The sequence below is a fragment of the Leuciscus leuciscus genome (genome assembly GCF_965113295.1).
Source record: "Leuciscus leuciscus genome assembly, chromosome: 6".
Lineage (NCBI taxonomy): Eukaryota > Metazoa > Chordata > Actinopteri > Cypriniformes > Leuciscidae > Leuciscus > Leuciscus leuciscus.
The window spans coordinates 38,488,799-38,510,807 of record NC_138730.1 but is presented as its reverse complement, the minus strand read 5'-3'; the positions used below and the strand labels follow the sequence as shown (position 1 = coordinate 38,510,807).

General features: G+C 37.2%; 1 protein-coding gene across 2 annotated transcripts in view; it reads left to right on the top strand.

The window, feature by feature from the left end:
- Window positions 1-11,794: 11,794 nt before the first annotated feature.
- The window catches only part of vwa5b2 (von Willebrand factor A domain containing 5B2), a 25,585-nt gene continuing 15,370 nt past the window's right edge, over window positions 11,795-22,009 (top strand). For both annotated transcript variants that reach the window (XM_082173454.1, XM_082173453.1), the window contains exons 1-7: window positions 11,795-11,874; window positions 14,608-14,750; window positions 15,086-15,292; window positions 16,621-16,846; window positions 18,033-18,190; window positions 20,884-21,015; window positions 21,844-21,968. In XM_082173454.1, the coding sequence (XP_082029580.1) occupies window positions 14,612-14,750; window positions 15,086-15,292; window positions 16,621-16,846; window positions 18,033-18,190; window positions 20,884-21,015; window positions 21,844-21,968 (987 nt within the window). In that variant the 5' untranslated portion in view covers window positions 11,795-11,874; window positions 14,608-14,611. The remainder of the gene's footprint in view (window positions 11,875-14,607; window positions 14,751-15,085; window positions 15,293-16,620; window positions 16,847-18,032; window positions 18,191-20,883; window positions 21,016-21,843; window positions 21,969-22,009) is intronic.

The following is a 22,009-nucleotide window of genomic DNA, read 5'->3' as shown; positions in this document are numbered from 1 at the left end:
GTACATTTTTTCTTTCTTACTTTCTTAAAACGTCTATAAACTTTAACTTTCAAATTGTAACTGGATTCCTACCAATCATGCATTGTTCTCTTTTTAGTTTAACTGAACATGTAAGTGTGACCAGCTCTGTTCAGTTAAGGATAGTCATCTTCTCTTCTCCACTAAGTAAGCAAGATAGATATTGAATTTATGATCTTTTTTTTATTATGACTTTATGCATTAACTTACCCAGTCACAAAAAAACAACAACATTAAAGCTATCCCATGACTTTATATCACTTTTTCCTTTTAACATTGTAAAAGGCCACTGGAACTTGGTCCAGCATGATAACGCGCCATGTCACAAAGCGCAAATCATCTCAAACTGGTTTCTTGGACATGACAATGAGTACTCAAATGTCCTCCACAGTCACCAGATCTCAATCCAATACAGCACCTTTGGGATGTGGTGGAACGGGAGATTTGCATCATGGATGTGCAGCTGAAAAATCAATATGGAGCAAAATCTCTGAGGAATGTTTCCAGCACCTTGTTGAAACTATGCCATAAAGAATTAGTACAGTTCTGAAGGCAAATGGGGGTCCAACCCGGTACTAGCAAGGTAATAAAGTGGCCGGTGAGTGTTTATCCAGATTTTTCAAGAAAATGAGAATCCTACCTCTTCAAAGAATGTTCATCTGAATTTTTCTGTATTATTGCTTTGAAAATATGAGGGATTGACTCTGTTTAATTGCTGTACTCTGTTTAATATCACTTTCCAAGGTGCTTATAGTGGATGTATAATGTCAGTTCCCCTATTGTTCTAGCAGAGTAACCACAAATAGAAAATCACATTAACACTAATAATGCACACTACTGCTACACCAAGTTGACATTTCAACAGTATATCTCTCTTTTTATTCTAATCCAATATATAATATAAGCATGAAGAGGAATGTTCACACATGAATTGGCACCTCATGAGTGTTCATTGAAAGTCTTTGGGATGTACTGGAGGAGACTTTACAGAGTGCTCTACTTTTGCATCGTCAATACAAGATCTTGACCAAAAAATGATGCACATCTTGATGGAAATTTTTTTTGTGATGATATTTCTATCAAGAGGTAAATTCTACTCCAGCACATTCCAAAGACTTTCAATGAATTTAAGGGCTGAAGAGGTGCCAATTCATGTGTTTTTTCAATTTGTTTTTGAGCCATTTTTAATACAAATTTTAATTGCAATGACATTACAACACATTTAAGTGTGTTAAGTGTGAGATGAGGCAAGTGATGATTAGTGGCCTGATTCATGAAATAATGGCGCATGACAATTGAATGACTGTTCTTCCCTCAAATAAGGCAGGACATGACAATCAGAACAAAGCTAAACATAAAGGAGCGAATGCACAGACAGATATCCACTTCAATTCATCCGTGCTAATGAATGATCACTTTTAAGCTGTCACATGGTATCAGGTTGGTAAATCTCTTTGATGTGGACTCTTGACAGGCTTTGTAAATAAGTGTGGAGAGATTAGCGAGTCCAACTAAAGGACAAGACAGGAACACTGTGTAACGTACGTGTGCTGAGTCTGCAGTCAGGATGAGAGACCCAAATTGGAGTCATCTTTGAGCCAACTGAGCAACTGAACACAGAGAGGGCAGGCGGAGCGGCAGGCCACTTTCAAAGTGCTTCACACAAGGCCTACACAGTATGTATGTATGTGTGTGTGTGAAAGAGAGCGACTAAGAGAGAAAGAGAATGTATGGATGTTGGTCAGAAGAACAAGACAAGAAGAAAACAGGCATCAGAGGGTGAGCAATATTTAAGAGTTGTGCTGTTGAACAATGTTTTAAAATACTCCCAAAAAAAAGACAAAAAGTAAACAGATAAAATAATAGAGATTAAAATATCAAAAGGAAAGATGGACTTCCAGAGCAAGAGTCTCCCCATCTCACGTTCTCCTCCTCTTTTGGCACGCAGAATAAAAACAGGAGCCGACAGTGTGTTCCAGGCGTTCTATGTGGCCCCAGCACAATGGTTTTGTCATCCTACTGCCAACTGAAGCACTGAGGGATGGCATGGAAGAAAAAAAAACAAACAGGCGGCTGGTCTCCATTCATCTTTTGCCCCATTCCCTCCCTTCGCCCTGTCGCTCTCTTTGATGTTCCCTGATTAATCTGCCCTCCGCTCCCTCCAGTTTCTGTTGTCCACTTTGTGGTGCTCCGCCAATCTCCTCCACGAACAAGATGCTGATCACAGCGCTAAAGGCAAAAGAGGGATTCAAGGAAAAGTTCGGTAGAGAGCATGTGAGGATCCAATTCTACAGTGTTCGGTTAGAGAGAAACAGTGTGATCACAAAGACTAAAGATTTCAAAGCAAAGTTCTGGGTTAAGCTTTTCAAGATACATGGCATGCCATTGTTTACCACAGAAAATAGTTTCGAATTTTCCCTTAGTGTGTGAAAAACACAAAAGTTATGTCTAAAGTAATGCACTTATATATAGTGGAGGTCAACGCATTAGGTTTACAAACACAAATGTGACACTCAAATTTTGTTAACACAGTAATATTATTTCTAACAGAAAATGTGTATTTGAATTGTAAAGGTCTATAAACACATTCTTTTATCGGTTATAGTATGTGAAAAGCAGATTCTGGATGAAATTTGCTAGTTGTAAACAGCCCTTTATGGATTGTTATGTCCTGTTCTGGTTTCCTTGCCTGTTTCAGTGCAGATGTTTACCGGCTTTACATGGTAGGAGTCAAAATATTGGATTAAAAAAGCACAAAGTTATTGAGACATTTTATCGCAATAGTGTAGACTTAAAAGGTATAACATTGAAGTTGTAGATTAAAGTGAATTTTAACATACTGGTACAGTGATTTACCCCAAATATATAAATGTATTCAGCAAAGACAAATTCGATTACAGTTTCTCCTTACCAACTTTTAGTTTGGCACAGCAGTTAATTTGAGATTGAAATTGACTTGATTTGAGACATGCATTTTGAATGTAAAATCAACGTCTGTGTCAAGCTGGAAGTTGGTAAAGAGAACTGTGTGAAGAGTTTTGAAAAAGTGACAGAAGTATTAAGAAATGTGTCGTGATGATTGTAAAAAAAAAAAAAAAACTGTAAATGCTGTTCTTTTGAACCTTTTATTCATCAAATAATCCTGAAAACAAACTAAAATTTGAATTTAAATATTAAGAATGATTTCTTAAGGATCCAGCCAGGTGTAATGGCTTCCCAAAATGTAATTGTGCTATCACAGGAATAAATTACATTTTTAAATATATTAAAATAGAAAACAATAATAAACTTATATCTGACAATGTTACTGTTCAGACTGCATTTTAGATCAAATGAATGCAGCCTTGGTGAGCAACAATTTGTTATACTTCAAACTTTTGTATAGTATACTGCAAGAACATGAGTGTAAACAGATTTTCTTTGTCTTAACAAACTGAGGGACAAATTGAAGTTGTTTTCTGTGGTAACTGACAGCATGTAAAATATTTACTTGCATTTAACCCAGAACATTTCTTTGAAAGAAATCTGTGGGACAATCTTCTGCTGTTGTCACAACACAGTCCTTATGCAATTAAGCTCTAGTTGGGGTGTGAGTTGAATCTTTCACAGACTGGTACTCATTCTCTCATTCTGCTGTAAGGATGAGCTTCGCGTGTGTCATTGGTTGAGCCATGGATCAGTGAAACCACTCATGTCGTCACAGCCTTGGGGTCTGACGCACAATTGGAGCCAATGAGAGGGCAACTTGAGTTTGTGTGTGTGTGTGAGAAGTTGTCGGCTTTTTCAATAGTACAGGGGACAATACAGGGAGGTTACATAAAGACATGGCACACACACACACACACACACACACACACACACATAAAATACACCCAAACAATCCCTTCACAGTCCTGAACAACCGTAATGTTGAATAACACACAGGTATTGTGTACTACTTATGAAACCATTTGTCTCTATTGTCTGGTGCAGAGAACAATTGAAAAGTGGGTCAGTGGGCTGAAAAAAAATCAGCTCCTAACATTTCAGTTTGAGCATTTTTTTCCCAGAGAGCGTTTTCTGCGTGACATGCACGACCCCATTAGCTCACTTACCAAGCTCTTTCAGAACACAACCTCAGTGAGGAAGACATCTGTCTGTATTAGTTGATTTTCCCACTAAGGTTATAATGTTAGTCAAGTTGTTTTCTGCAAAAAAACAAAACAAAAAAATTATAATTTTCACAATAATCTTTAAGGGTGCTCACACTTGTGGTTCAGTTTTCTTGGTTCTTTTGGTCTGGACCAAAAAAGAAAATTCAAAATTGAGTTGCTTAGATTTGCTTAGCATTCACACTGTGATTTTTAACACCAAACCTAAAGATACAAAACAAAGAAACCCTCATTTTATGACATATTTGGCGACGGAACTTGTCGAACATAAAACAATGCTGTGTGCTGGGCTAAATGCTCTCGCTGCATATGCGTACATATGATGGTATATGATGGAGCTGAGAACTTTTGAAGAGCTTATAAAAAATGTAAAAGAGTCAAAACAGCGGCAGGAATCCCGCGGTTCTGATGCCTGTACTGAACTGTGATGGGCAACATCGCGACTATGACGGGAAACAACAGGTAGGCCTATGCTAGAGCATTCTGTCCTTTTTAGGGTCGCGTCTTATGACATCATGTACTGTTTTTGGTTTGTTTACAAGTCTTTGGTCCGTGTTGCGTTCATGTTTCATTCTAACCACATCAGGGTTCGGATGGCAGCATTCACACTCAAATGAACCGCTCTGAGGGTGTTTTCACACTGACAGTTTAGTTCGGAACAGGTCACTGTTCGCATAAAAAATTGCCAATGTGAAAGCTGTCATCCGGACCTGGGAGCGCACTGAGGTACCGCGAATGTGAAAGCTGTCATCCGGACCTGGGAGCGCACTGAGGTACCGAACCCAAGACTACCTGGAGGAGGTGGTCTAAGGCTACATTCAGACTGTCAGTCCAAATCCGATATCTGAGCACATCCGGTTGAAATCCGATCAGATTTAACTAGTGTGAAAAACAAAAAACAAAAAAATCACATGAAATTCGATTACAAATACGTTTCAAGCTACAACCATATATCCTATTCAAATCGCATTTCTGGAAATCTGTATTTATTTAGCCTCAATAATTTAGTTACAAACACAGTTTCTGAATACTATTTACAGTACATATAAAAACACCATTAGTTACATGAGGCAAAATAAGTTAGAATAAAGGATAAACTGAAATTGACAGCATTTCAACAACTTCTGCTCACGTATTTGAAGGCTGCTATTGGATCATTGAGGGTAAACACCATATTGTGCGACTGTGCATTATTTTACAGAGTGCATACGGCCTACTAGCTACGTTCGGCCTTAAGAACAAATGGTGCAATGGAATAAAGTACAGATTTAGTTACAAACTAGCTAGTAACTAAGCCTCTAGTGTGGACTTTACGTTCCAATTTAAGAAAGGAGTTACGAACGGCTGGTGGAACCCTTCCCGGGGTTTGATAGAATCAAGTTGAGTGTGAAACCGCACCAACGGGGGGCACCAGGAACATTCATGCTCGGACTCGGACTGCAAAAAAACACCAGGGTTTGTTTTAATCAAACCAAACCTGCAAAGTGTGAACACACCCTATAAGTCTGTAAACCTTTTTGTGCCTTTGAGACTTAATTCAAGACAGTTTGGTGTTAGGTCTATTAGGTTTGCATTGATCCATTTATCAGTAAATAATAATGTAAAGTAGATAAATGTATGCTAAAATGCCAAAGTTGTATGGTCGGACTGAAGCGATGATGTTAAAACAATTTAAGCAAGTGTTTCCTAAAAATGGAAAAAAAATACAGAGTGGCCTTATGCTACCGCACAGGACGAATCACATCCAACAAGAGTAACTGATGACGCAACAGGAAGATGTCTGAAAGGAATGTCCAGGTGCTAACCCGGATTCTATCCAAAAAACATAAAACCACAGCTGCCCAACTCACTGCAGAATTAAATGACTCTCCTGTTTCCACCAAAACTGTTCGTCGGGAGCTCCACGAAGTCAATATTCATGGTCGGGCTGCTATAGCCAAACCTATGGTCACTTGTGCCAATGCCAAATGTCAGTTTCATTGGTGCCAACAGTGCAAATCTTGGGCTGTGGATAATGTGATAAATGTATTGTTCTCTGATGAGTCCTTTCCCTCATCTGTGGGAGTTACGGTGTGGAGAAGCCCCAAAGAGGCTTAACACCCGGACTGTTGCTGCCCAGAGTGAAGCACGGGGTGGATCAGTGATGGTTTGGGCTGCAATATCATGGCATCCCTTACTGTGCTTGATGAGCACAGGACTATGGGCAAAGGACTACCAAACCATTTTGGAGGATCATGTGCACCTAATGGTTCAAACATTGTACCCTGATGGGGGTGCTGTGTATCAGAATGATAATGCACCAATACACACAGCAAGACTTGTGACAGAATGGTTTGATGAACATGAAAGTGAAGTTGAACATCATGGCCTGCACAGTCACCAGATCTAAAAAATGTTAAACCACTGGAGGAGCAAGTCAGAAAACGTATCATCCACCAGCATCACATAGTGACCTGTTCACTGTTCTCGAAGAGGAATGGCTCAAAATCCCTCTGGCCACTGTGAAGGACTTGTATTTGTCATTCCCAAAAGTCAAGACAAAGTGTTGCTGTATTGGCCGCAAAGGTAGGCCTTACCTACATTTATTACCAAAAGGATTGTGGTCCTAAACTAAGTGTTCCAGTTTCATTGTCCAACCCCTGTAACTTATTTTTGTAATTTAAAATTGCCATTGATATGTTTTTCTGAGAGAATATGTGAAATGCTGACAGTGACAACACAAACAAATTGGTAGGATATGCAAAGGAGAAAAAAAGAGTAAACATCACACAACCTATGAGAAAGCAGAGTATTACCTTTATAATCATGATAGGTGGCATAGGCAAAACGCTGACAATCCATATGTGGGACCATCCGCAATCGCCAACTTTGAAGGGGAGAGTTCCTTGGGCTCACAGGTTAGGATAATATCCTATGTCAACAGCGCCTTCTACCGGACTATGACGATTATATTGCCAAACCATAAGTTTGATTTGATTTCATATAATCTGTTTTTAAGTGATTTTACCTTCTAACAGAGTAACATGTAAACTCCAGGAACCTCCTATTTCAAAAAATATATATAATAATAATAATAATAAAAAAATTCAACCAATTAATTTAGGTTTACCTGATTTCACTTTCTCGAATCAATAAATCAGGCCATCAACACATTCCCTTTGAACAGCACCAAAATGGCAGTGGGAAGATAAACTGTAAAAACATAGGCTACTCTTTAAAGTAAATGTTATTACAATGTTAGTCCTGATATAATTCAATATTTTAGACCATGTTTGAGGGAATAAGGCTTAATTTCGTGACTTCACAAGATCATAAGCGCAGGCGCGCTGTAATACCAGTTTCCACAGAGACTGTAACGTTAATTTCGTGAGGGTTGGAAGTCGAGAGCTCGCGATTTATTTAGCCAAACCATGATTTAAATGAAAATTGTGTTATATTACTGTTTAAAATTCGTGTGAAAGATTTTCAGAAAGGTTAATTGTTTAATATTATTTATTACTCACTGTCTGATGTTACACAGCCCTTATAAGATAAGTTATAAATAGTTAGGCTACCATTAGCTGTTATGAGAGAAACGTCAGAAAGACGTCAAAAGAAAAATAGGTCGGAGCAGTTTATGTTGCTAGGCAATCCAGAAAGTTCAGTTCATGCTTATCAGTTCGTACCATAGACTGTAAAAACACGCCAAATTACACATACAAATATACACAAATATCTACAACAGAGTAACGTTAGGCCTAACGTTAGCTATCTCCAGGTTAGTCTACATTTTGTGATTCAACAGTGTAACCTTCTTTCCAACTGAAGATAACGTTATTTGGTTAAGGATACACATCGAGGTAAAGGTGAGAACATTCTCGTGAATCATTCAGTTATATTTAGTTTTTTGAAATAGGGCTTATTCACCTTCTTTCATTTAGATAGGTGGGCAAATGCATTTTTGTCTCAGTGCATGCATTGTTTTAGTTTGACTTGGGACTATATTAGGGGGAAGCACAGGTGAAGCACTGCTACTTGGGCGCAGAGATATCACGCCCAAGTAGCAGTGCTTCGCCTGTGCTTCCCCCTAATATAGTCCTTAATATATAAGTCAATATCTGCCTAGGAAATCGCCTAGTGTTAATCTGCATCGCTATTTGTACTTGTTGTGAATACGCAGGCCACAAGAAGTAATTAGGTGGGTTTTTTTATTTTTTATATCACTTTTACTCAGGACATGCTAGCTGGCAACAAAGGATTCCATTCATTATGCTAAGCTAAGCTAGCGCCAACCCTGTCAAACTAAAACAATGCATGCACTGAGACAAAAATGCATTTGCCCACCTATCTAAATGTAGGAAAGAAGGTGAATAAGCTCTATTTCAAAAAACGGTGGAGTGTTCCTTTAAAACAATTAAAAATATCTGCCAGTTGGTTAGAATAATAAACTTAATTTAAAGGGAAAACAAGTATTTTTCTTACCCATTAGCAGATTTTTTTCTTGTTTTTTTGTCACTCAATCGTGATACGTAGACAAAATACAAGACTTTTTGTGTAATTTTGCTTCTCAAGTAAATGATTTATATATATATACACTGTATATATATATATATATATATATATATATATCCACAGGGCATTTATGCTATTATGGAAAAACTACACTCTTGAAATCATTGTTGTATCAGCCTTATTTTGTGTCTTTGAATATCCCGTGTGTATCATTCTTATTGGCAGTGGCTCAGTGGTGGGGCGGCAGTGGCTCAGTGGTTCATGTAGATTGTCTACAAACCGGAAGGTTGGTGGTTCAATCCCCGGTTCCACCTGACCAAGTGTCGAGGTGTCCTTGAGCAAGACACCTAACCCCAGCTGCTCCCGACGAGCTGGATCGCCTTGCATGGCTGACACCGCCGTCGGTGTATGAATGAGTGAGTGAATGGGTGAACGTGAGGCAATATTGTAAAGCGCTTTGGTGGCCATTGGGTCTGTGAAAGCGCTATATAAATGCAGTCCATTTACCATTTATTTGTAAAAGTTTTTCATTTAAATTAAATGCTGTTAAAAGCAAAATTCATTGATCTGAAATATTTCCTTAATCTGTTTACTACATAGGCCTATGTGACCCTGGACCACAAAACCAGTCTTATGGGTAAGTTTTATTAAATTGAGATTTATACATCATCTGAAAGCTGAATACATAATCTTTCCATTGATGTATGGTTTGTTAGGATAGGACAATATTTGGCCGAGATACAACATATTTGCAAATCTGGAATCTGAGGATACAGAAAAATCGAAATATTGAGAAAATCGCCTTTAAAGTTGTCCATTTTTATTGGCAATAGTGCTGCATCCATTCACAAAAATAAATGTTTTATATATTTAAGGTGGGACATTTACAAAATATCTTCATGGAACATGATCTTTACTTAATATCCAAATGATTTTTGGCATAAAAGAAAAATCTATAATTTTGACCCATACAATGTTTTGTTGGCTATTGCCACAAATATACCCGTGCAACATAAGACTGGTTTTGTGATCCAGGGTCACATATGAGTTATAAGAATCAATCTTACATTTTATATACACAGGCTAATGGGAGACAGTTTTTTAGAGCGTGTCCAAGACTACAGTGCCACCTGTGTTCAGGAGGAATGGGCAGAGCGAGCACCCCTGGCACGCCCAATATCTGCAAAAGGAAGACGACGGGCATTACCACAAGACTCAAACCAGAAGAGTATCACAGACTGGCACAGAACACTGAACAAGAATGAAACAGCCTTCTCACCAAAGACTAAAATATCTTTGGAATATCGTCAAGAGACCTTGAACAGAGTGTCTGCTCAAGTTGATCAAATGATCAGGCATCAGGCCAAATCATCAAGAGGTCCCAGAAAACATTTGTTTAAAAGCTTGCAAAATTCTGAACAATCGTGCAGCAGTTTAGAAGTGTCAGTGAGAAAACTTCCCAGAAGTCCATTAGAAACAAACCAGCCAGACCTAAAAAATCTAAGGGACACCCCAAGACAAGATGTAAACTATATTCGAAGTTCACCCAGCAGCCTGACAGGTCAGGCCACCTTTATGACTGAAAAGGGGCAAACTTATTTTCCACCTGCTTCATCAGAGATTACAGAGTCTCTAAGTCAGAGTCAGAGTCGCTTAACAGATACAAACCTCTGCCTACTATCAAACCACAACCTCCTCTAGACACAAACACAAATTCTTCTGTGTAATAAAAACTCCAGTAAAACTGTCCAATAAAATTGTCAGCATCCAACAAGTTTGATGACAAAGTTGTTTACTGCTATTGCAATTTACAGGACTACTAATCTTATGGAGCTCAGTCTCTCTTTCAGTTCAGAGTATGAGAAAGTGGTTTAAAGTTTGACTCCATGGGCCCTGAAGACATTTTTGTGCTGTTTGTATTGTGGCCTAAATTAAATTTGCTTATCTGGATTAATACATTGCATAGTTGATATTTCGAACCTATTAAATGCATTCACACTATATATATATAAAACAGATTTTTTTTTTCGTTATTCTGTCTGTTCGTCATCATGTCTGACCTGTCATCCACAATAGATGTTTTATTTTATTGAAATAATAAAAATGTACTTTATGTGCATGGTACATGGTAAAAAATAAGTTTTATATTGCTGAAGCATTAATAATTATAATAGTAATTCTCAAAACTCGCACGGCAAAATGTGTCACAAAATATAATAGAACTGTCCATGGTGCTGAACATTCGAACTAACGTTAGGTTATTTTAAATTATTAAATATAATATTCTGGTTTTGGATGCCTCGTGCCTGGTCTTAATGTGAGTCAAGACCAGTCATTCTGATGGCAATGTTTTAACATGACTATTAACAGATTTAAGTTTTTCTTTTCTTTTGTTATTTCTTTTTTCTTTACTTTTTCTTTTTTTTTTACGAGAGCTCTCATGTCTCCCTCTGGTGGATCTTTTAAGTTCAAACCAAATAAGCAACGCAATTTCACTTTATAGAGCACTAGAGCCTGATCAATAAATGTGTCAAATCAAAGTTTATTATCTAAATGCACAACAATTCAGCATGCAGCAGTATTTGCTGATGCAGTGAAATATGCCTATTCAAGCTACAAATACAGATAAAGAAAAATTTAAATAAAAACAAGACGGGCTATTTGCACTTAAAGGGACTTGTGTAAAGGACACTCCGAGTTAGATAATTATGGCCATTTAACAATGAATCCGAATAGGCTTTAGAGTAGCCTACATCATTTCTAATATTTTATGTGTTATGAGCAGTTTGAAGTGCAGGCTGTTTGGACGTATACTTGTGAATTTGGACTTTTGGTTGAAACCTTAGTTTACTGTGGTATTGTCCTAGTAAAAAATTACATTAGTGTTTGTGAGTTGTGACCTCATTTTCAGCCGATACACTGATAAGATAAAAAGTTTGGAGTGTCAGAGGCCCATAATGTAGACCCTGCAAGCAGAACTGTTTATTTCACACGACGCAAAGCTCGGTACAAAATGACAGATGTAAATCATAGAAACCTGTTAAGATGCATTAGTCCTTGTTTCCCTGCGCGTGCGTGAACGCGAGCTGTAGTGAAGTGTGCTCGCGCTCGAGTCTCTCCGCCCAGAGCGTGATGGAGAGATGGAGAGAGACCTGTAACACGTCACCGTCCGAATCACAGCAAACCGGGAAAAAATCTGGGAGCAGCTCATCAAGTAAGTCAAAACTCGACGTGTACCTAAAGTGCATAATTTTATCCTTTTCAAAACATACCAAAACAGTTCTGTCGATGTAATTTGTATTATTTGTTATTAATCATACGGACTCTGGTGTTATGAAATTAACTCGCTCAAATGATAAGTGCATGTCTATTATAGTTTTTTTTTAATACATTTGTGTAAACTTTACTTTTGTCGTCAAGATTTGAATTGTTTTGTTACCGATTATCAGCTATTTAATATTGGCTAAGCATATTCTGAATGATTCAGTGGTCTATTCCCTCAGATGATACAAACTTGAAAATTAATTTGATCAACTTCCTCTAATCTTTTATTTCATTGTTTTATTTTATATAATTTAATTATATGTCCCTTTCCTTATTTCTGTATTGGTAAAGCTCTAAAGCTTGAAATCACATTTCTTTTCTCTGTACAAATTTCACTTAATTTCATTTAAAAAAAATACTAGAAAGTGCAACAATGTTTTCCAAAATACAATTTAGTTGCAAGATATGTTTAGTTTACTTTTGTTGCATCAACAGACTGTTTATGTATGTATGTACACTACAGTATATATGTTCAGTGTGGTTCAGATATTATATGTGAACCACATCTATTCTATCTAGTTTTCTGATGATATTTTCTCTGTCATCTTATAAATGCAAGCAGAGTTGAACTGCTCTGATTTAAACTGTCAACTTTGAACTTTGTTTCTTTGTGTAATTAGAAAAAAATGAACTCTGACTCCATCAGGTCCATGTAACTATAAAATAGTACAGCATTGTGCAGTTAGATGATCACTATAAAACTTCCCAGACCAGTTCATGAAAATCAAATCTTCCCACCTTCATTTGCTCTGTTGCCTTTCACTTTGCATCGACCTATGGTTTACTCAGCAATCCATCTTGCATATTAAGGTTCTCTCCGTAATTTTCTTTGTGGTGGCATTGTTCCATGTGCTTGACACCTGTAAGACACTGTAAATCACCGTGTAAAAGTTATTCTTAAAAAAAAAAAAAGAACTATACAAATAATTTATCTAAATGCTTTTAGAAATATTGTTGTATGCAACAATGTTGTAAAAAATACAACGCATTTAGTTGCAAGACATTAGTCACCAAGTCAAAAGTGAATCTTCAATGTTAATAAGAGCAATTTACCAGCAAACACTCACTATTGTGATGATTGTATTCGTGTGTGCTTGACATTTAATCACGGCACAGTAAATCCCAGTAAGTGGACCAGTGTCCAGATGGCAGGTGTTTTCAAGGAGCACCTGTGAGACACTGAACAAACACCACTATGTGGATTCTACATCCTCAATATTTATCTCCCCCTTTAGATTGATCATTGGGCAGAACATGATAATAGTAATTAGACTGAATAAGACATCTGTCAGGGTTTAGGTGTCATCGGGGGAATGGTTTTGAAAGATTTCAGATCCTCTGTCTCCTTATTCACCAAACTCCATCTAAACATTAGCATCTGTACCTGTGCAGAGACAGCAGGCTGTTGACTCGAGCATTACGTTTGTATGCATGTGCAGGAGCACTATTGACCAGTCTGTTAATGATTGACACGTACATTCCCACTGTGACAGGATGAGAGGCGTCCGGTTGCCAGGCATCATGTGGGGTGGGGACAGCCAGTAGTGTGAAGGAGAGCTTGTGTCTGCTCTTAAAATGTTTCATGGTTGCTGAAGCAAATAATCCAATGGAAATTTGCTGCTACTGCCTCTGATATGTTGTGTAGATTTGGTTTAGAACGTTTATAATCAGTCTCTGTTTACCACCCATTACATCTACTGTGTCTAACACTAGTGGTTTTGCTGTAAACAGAGTTATCTGAATTAACAATCATTTATACTGAATACTTTTATAGTTTTTGTTATTTTTTAAATAAATAGTTAGACTTTTGATCGAATTAGATTAAATGCTAATTGTATTAAATGATTAGATGTTTTTACATTTTCTGTTTTCATTTGAAAGTTTTAGTAATTTTGTTGTTTTTGTCATTTTTATTAGCTTATATATTTTTTTTAAATATGCCTATACATTTTTATTAAGTTTTAGGTTTTAGTTTATTTAATTGTATTAATTTGAGTACTTTAACCTTTACTAAACAAAAGTGAGAAATGTTGCCTTGGCAACTAGCTGAAAGAAAATAATTTTATGTCTTTTATACTTATTTTATTTCAGTTAATATTTATTGTATTTCAAGTAATGAAAATGTAAAAGGTATTGGTCATTTTCTGCCAGGACAGTATCTGTTAAGTTTAAAACACAACAAAATAGGGGTAAACACCAATGGAAAATTCCATATCCATAATTCCATGTACTTTTTCATAAAGTACATTGGGCCCTATTTTTATGGACCTTTCTTTTCTATGGCAGGTAGTAATGAGTGGCTTCACTGTAATACTGTTATGGGTTACATTTTATTTTACAGTACTTACATGTAAATACAGGTAAATACAGGGGTTAAGTTAAGGTGTAGGTTCAGGGTTAGTACCTAGTTATTACCCAGTTATTGTAATTACTGTAATAAGTACATAGTATGTACACGGGGAACTGGGCTGTAAAATAAAGTGCTACGCTGTCATGATTACCAAAGTCAACATTTTAATTAAATGAAGTGTATTAATTATCATGTTTAATATTCTTAAGGGATCTTGTTGCTGACATCCACTTAACAAGAATAATTAACTTAAGCTGATAATGTTCTCTTGAGGAAAATGCCAGGATTGAAAAACCGAACCACATGGGCACCACTTTTGCTGAAGACATCCCACATCACTTCCTGTGCCAACGGCTGCTCTCTGGGCATTACCGCTCATCTGACATATGTGAATACTGACCCCGAACCTGTGGAGGGTAAGAGATCATGCACACATACACTCTTGTACAAAACTTAGAGGTACAACAGCATGTCACTGGGGCAGGACCATTATAGATACATCTGTGTACGTTATTTACCCATACAAGTTCATAGCAGCACCTCAAGGGAACATTAAGGCACCTTTTAGGGGTTTATAAGGTACAAAGTTGCCCTTTTAAAGGTACTGTCCCAGTGAAATGTTGTTGTATCCCTAAAGATACAATTGTAGATGGCCTTGACAGTGTACCACAGAACAATTCAAACACACTGAACATGTAAAAGGTAAGAAAACAAAGACTTAAATAAAACAATGTCCTCGTCACCTGCTCAGGTGTGTTTGTGTATCCTCTGGGGGAGAAGGAGGTGGTGGTGGGTTTTGAGGCAGTGGTGTCTGGCAGGCTGGTCAGTGTGGAGCTCCAGAGCCGAGCGGACTGCTGTTTGGACTGCTGCCCAGGATCAGCGCTGCACACACAGTGTGGTCACAGCAAGGAGTGGGGATGCTGTGGAGGAACAGGTCTGGAGATGCAGTGCTCCAACGGTGAGCGTTTTAAAGCCAGTTCACACCAAGTACGATAACTAAATATAACTATAACAACTACATGAGCGTCCACACCAACTGACGATAACGTTGTGTATTGTAAGCACGCTTATGTCTTCTGCCGCTTTAAATGCTTGAGCTTTTTAACGCCCGGTAGATTCTGATTGGCTGTCAATGTTTTTATCCATCATCATCTGGAAAAAATCATTCTGATTCTGAAAAACTCTCTGAAAAAGAATTAACGTAGAATTATAACAATAATTCTTTAACCCACACATTGTTGTTTACATTCACTCCAAGCTGTTAACATGAAATTCTTATTTAATCTTGACAAACTGTATGTCATTAGGATTCCAACTTCAATATTGGACCATTGTTTACGATAAAATAATTGTAATAATAATCATCTCTCTAGGATCCTCAGGTGAGGAAGAAATTTGGACTTGCATGTGCACTTCAGCTGACACACACAATCACTACTTCTTTCCAGCAAGGAATCTGCAAGCTTACACACGAACACACACACACGTTGGGTTTCCATGTTTTATGGTGACTTTCTATAGACAACATAATTTTTTTATACTGTACAAACTGTATATTCTATCCCCTTACCCTAAACCTAAACATAACCCTCACAGAAAACCTTCTGCATTTTTACATTATCAAAAAACATAATTCTGTATGATTTAGAAGCTGTTTTCCTCATGGGGACCAAAAAATGTCCCCACAAGGTCAAAGATTTCTGGTATTGCCTTTCTTATGGGGACAATTTGTCCCCATAATGTAAGGTTTACCAGAACCACACACACTTGCATATTACATTAACAAGATTAACATATTGGTCCATTTCATTATGAAAACTGCCTCATTATGGAAGTTATTGAAAGGTTATATAAGCTAAGAAGCTAAGAGAAGCATGACAAGACACGTCATCGCCACTGATCTTTATTGCTGTTCTCTTGAAACACTGATTCCAGATAAAGAAAAAGCAGTTCTTTCTATTGTCACAATTCACAAGCACACACTAAAGAAGTGTATTTGGTGTTCTCATAAATCTTGCGTTCTCTCTTTAGTGCTTTGTACTTGTACAGTGTGAAGTGTGAGGGCAGCATTCATTATTGCTTAGAGCTCTGTTGGCTCTGTGCCTGCACTTGAATGGTCCTTCTATCAATATACTGTACAAATATTTCAATTTGGGTCTTTCTGTAAAAATTCGGAAAATTGAACATTATTATTGTGTGTTTTGAAACGTTTTAGATAAAATCCTGGCATGCCAACAACATTATTTTTCAGGTCTTTGAGAGATTGTTGCACTTTTTCCATTTCAGGTCATCTGTTGCTGGATGAGGACCTGGAGAGGAGCACTTTTATTGTGAGCACAGGACAGATTGGACCGCTAGATATTGTGTCTGTTGTCATCAGTACCACCCTTGAACTTCCCACACTTGAAAATGGTGCAATCCGCCTGGTCTATCCTTCAGTGCTCACACCTATAGTCAGAACACGGATCCAACCAGGAAAAAGTGAAAATGGGGGGAAATCAGAGGAGAACAGGTAAAGCTGACGTCTTTAATTCTTCTTTATTGCTGCTACTACTAATAATAATTGCAGTGGTCCTAAAAAGTATGGCCACACTTAAAGGGTTAGTTCACCCAAAAACAAAAATGATGTCATTAAGTTACTCACCCTCATGTCGTTCCAAACCCATAAGACTTTCATTCGTCTTCGAAACATAAATTAAGATCTTTTTAATGAAATCTAAAAGATTTTTGTCCCTCCATTGACAGTCTACGCAACTACCACTTTAACATCAAAAAGTTCACAAAGAAACTGAATTGAGCAGCTCAGTCCATATTTTCTGAAAAAACAATTGCTTTATATTATGAAAATATTTAATTTAGGCTTTTAGTCACATGAAAGTCTTACGGGTTTGGAATAATATGAGGGTGAGTTAAAGGGTTAGTTCAGCCAAAAATTTAAATGATCCCATAATTGACTTGCCCTTAAGCCATCCTAGGTGTATACGACTTTCTTCTTTCAGCCAAACACAGAGTTATATTAAAAAATATCCTGGCTCTTCCGAGATTTAATGGGAGTGAATGGTACCTTCTTTTTTGAAGCCCAAAAAAGCACATTCATCCATCATAAAAGTCATCCATACAGCTCCAATAAAGCGAAGCGATGCGTTTTTTGTAAGAAAAATATCCATAATTATAACTTTATAAACTGTAATCACTAGTAATGTCGATATAGCATATATATAGTCTATTTCCATTACATTTTAAGGCCACTGTATATTCAAATTCATAAAACATATGTAAAACATAGGCTACCCTACCATTCAAAAGTTTGGGGTCAGTAAAAATTATTTTGAAAGCTGCTGCATTTATTTGATTAAAATACAATACAAACAGAAATATTGTGGAAATATTATTACAATGTAAAATAACTGTTTTCTATTTTTATGTATTTTAAAAATGTGTTTTATTCCTTTGTTGGCAAAGCTGAATTTTCAGCATCATTACTCCAGTCTTCAGTGTCAAACGATCCTTCAGAAATCATTCAAATATGCTGATCTGGTGCTCAAAAAACATTTCTTATTATTATATTATTATCAATGCATTGTAAAGGGTATATTTTTGATAAAACACCCTTACGTTTTGCTTTATAATTTACACCACCTGAATAACAAATTGTGAGTTTGCCCTCCCAAGAATCCTATTTAACGTCTCTCCTTCAGCCCGACTACGTGCTTTGGCAATGTGTCTGGAAAGCAGGAGAGGATGCTGGGAGTCAGGCAGCAGTGCACACATGCTCTGCTCACCAGCTCTGCCACCAACCTCTCGCCTTATCAGCTCAGCTTCCAGCTGCTGGTTCGAGGAGCCTGTCTGCTGGCCGGTAACATTTATATCTTTCTGTCCAATCCATAAAACATACTACAGCAAGAGCTTAAATGTAAAAGCAGGAAAGAACTATGATATCTGGAGGAGGAGACAAAAAGCGGGCTTGTCTCTTACCTGTCTTTGTCCGTCACAGAAGGACAAGAGCCCCCTTTTAAGAGCATTGTACATTCATGCAGGTCCAGTTTGTGTTCTGAAATAATCCAGTTAGTGTAAAACTTGGCATGGACATCTGTGATTATGATAGACATCAGTGAGCCTGCCAGAAGGAGCCAAAGCGTGTGTGTGAGTGTTTGGCTCAGGCTCCAGGCCACTAGAACAGAGGAAAGAGATTGAGGCAGGGTTATATAGAGTCCTAAATCACAGTGGTGACACTGTTCTGCTCCAGAGGAAAGTGGCCACTCTGTTTCAGCCGTCTTGACTTTAATGGACATTGAGCTGGACACTCCAAAGAAATAACTTTTTTGAAAACTGAACCATGGTAATATACATTTTTATATTATATAAATATAAAATATATAATACCAACAATATAAATGTACCATGTTAATACAATATTTGTTTGTACATGTATCAGATTATTAAAATTTTTTAGACATGTACCTTGGTAATATTGTGTTAATTTTACATTTACCTTGGTAATATCATGAAGTATACTGTAGTATATGAATATGGTACTCGTTCAGTTCAAAAGTTTGGGGTCGGTAAGATTTTTTTATGTTTCTGAAAGAAGTCTCTAATGCTCACCAAGGCTGCTATTATTTGATCAATAATATAGTAAAACAAGCAATATTGTGAAATATTATTACAATTTAAAATAACCGTTTCCTATTTTTATATATTTTCATTGTAATTTATTCCTGTAATTCCTGTAATTTTCAGCATCATTACTTCAGTGTCACATGATCCTTCAGAAATCATTCAGATATGATGGATTTGGTGCTTAAGAAACATTTATTAGTATTATTAGTATTATTTTATCAATGCTGAAAACAGCTGTGCTGCTTAATATTTTTGTGGAAACCATGATTTATTTTTTCAGGATACTCTGATGAATAGAAAGTACAAAAGAACAGAATTTATTTGAAATCTTTTGTAACATTACTTTGCTAAAGTATTCTTTTATTTTTACTTTCTAACTGTCCCTAAACTTTTGAATGGCTATAATATTTGAAAAAAAACGTTAAAGAAAGAAACCAAAATAATATCCATTTTAAAAAGCAAATTCAAAAGTTAAAACATATTATTGTGATCAAAATTATTCAACCCCCATTTCAATTCAGGTTTATTGGCAAAATTTACAAACATTCAGCTGTTTGCAATGAACAAATAAAAAAAGTGGTTTCCCCAAATTCAACTGAAAATGAAACTTTTAATGACTTCTGCAGTCTCAAAACTATTCAACCCCTTCATGGCAAGCATCTTTAGTACTTAGTAGAACACCCTTTTGCTGTTATGAAAACGAGTTGTATAGACAGACACCAGCTTCTGGCAGTGTTTCTGAGGAATCTTAGCCCATTCCTCATGAGCAATTGACCGCGTTGACGCGCAATTACACTTGCAGAGGGAGCATGTGAAACCCGAGGGAGGGTTCTAGCAGACCAATCACAGCGCTTGTGTCCGCGTAGAGTTGACGCGTTGTTACATTTTTGGAGAGGTGCACGTCAGGGTACGCCGAAGGGTACGCGCGCTACACACAGCCTACGACGTAGCTACGGCGTGAGTTCGACGCAGAAGCATAAATAGGCCTTTAGAGTTCTGGCATGTTGCCACCAAGTTTTGCTGCAGGTCTTTTGCAGTCATTCAAGGGTTTTTCTGAACCTGCCAAATCTTGTTGCAGCCGGTGATAGGTTCCTTTTTCTGCCCCGTCCAGGTAGTGTAACCACTGTTCTTTTAATTTTGAATTTGTGAACTATGCTTCCAACGGTGTTTCTAAGAACATTTAGTGCCTTCACTATCTTTTTGTATCCTGTTCCTTGTTTGTTAAGGGCAATATCTTCTCTGTTTTTACTTAGCCGTGTTTCTAAAATGCAGTCAAACGTGACACTCAACAAACCTAGCCAGTTCAGATATTTCATGTGTTCTAGGTCAAGCACACCTGGTGCAACTAATGAAGCCCTTGATTAGTTGCATCAGGTGTGCTTGAGACAACACATGTTTTGCAGATTTGTGTTGTTGTGAGGGATTCTGTTCAGGGGATTGAATAATTTTGAGACTGCAGAAGTCATTAAAAGTTGCATTTTCAGTCGAATTTGGGGAAACCACTTAACATTTATTGTGTTGAGCTATTTCAATTACTTTTGTTTGATTTGTTCATTGCAAACCGCTGAATGTCTGTAAATGTTGCCAATAAACCACTTTTTCAAGATTTGCAATGGGGGTTGAATAATTTTGATTACAACATGGTTGAACTGATTATAAAGCCAACAACTTTGTTTTAATATTATACTCTAACCTTTTTTGTTAGTTTAATTGATGTTTTATATGCATATCAAGGTTTATATTAAATGGCTGACTGAAATGTAATTCAAGAGATTCAGGATAAATTGTATTATAGCTTTAGTTCCCTGAGGCTTAGATGTCAAAGATTCCCACCAATAATATTCTTTAACAGCAACTAATCAAATCAGTGCTGAAATGTCATGTGAACAGGCTCTGTAACCTCTTTTTATGCCGTCTCTGCATTTGCAGGTCTGGAAAGCCCCACCCATGCCCTGCGTGCGGATGCTGACCCCAGTGCACAGTCTGCGTCTGCAACCTACATCACACTGGCCGAGGAGCATCCATGTGACCGACATCTGGAAATAATACTACACCTTAGCGGTGAGAGCTAGGCCTAAAATGTTAAAATCGAAAACTTGTTGGTCATTCTGGTAACACCTCCACAGCTATTTTCTAGTTATGCATGTCATATAGAAAAGTAAAAGAAAAATGCAGAAAGACCAAAATCACCAAAACTGTGTTTAGATTGCATTTCATTAACATGATTTCATCATAAATTTTGCTTCTACAACTCAAATTATGCTACAAAATGTTTTTATACAGCTAATGAAAATGTACACTTTATAGCAAAAAATACAGCTGATGCCTTTACTAGTAAGACAATAGACTTTTAACCGAAAGGTGGGACTTCCCTTTCTACAGTTACCAAATTGAGCATGGCCATTTCTCCCTTCTGTTTTTCTATGAGTGAAAAATGGTCAGCTAAATACTGTAAATCATAAACTTCAGTGTTGTGCCAAATCCTACCCTTCTTGGACCCCAAAGCATGACTGACTTTTTTGAGTAGACTATTCAGTGCCTGATGGGAAATCATACAATATTGCTTTTAATACTATACCATTTAAAAGTTTGGGGTCAGGTTTTGAAAGAAGTTCACTAAGGCTGCATTTATTTGATCAATGTAATATATTATGTCTTTTGAAATATAAATGGTCAATATAAAGTTTGAATCATCAGTTAGACTGCTAACCCATCATACTCTATGCAATATAGCAGAAGGCTGACAAGAAAAGCTTTTTGATCAGCTAGAACAAAATATGACCATAAGGCATCAGGTATTATAAACGGTTACTTCTTGGATGGGGGTTAGAATTTGGCACAATTCCATCAGTGTAATCACCTACAAGTCACTGCCACTGTTGCCTGCAGAGCCTCACAGCCCATTGGTCATCTTAGAGAGGGGCCTGCTCACATTTAGTGAATATGAGCAGCAGATCCGTGCTCGTCGTGATTTCATTCGCTGTGCCCGAAAGGAGGCAGAGTCTGAGAAGAGGGTAAGATTACTGGTGTTAAACACTTGCATTGCTGACTTTCA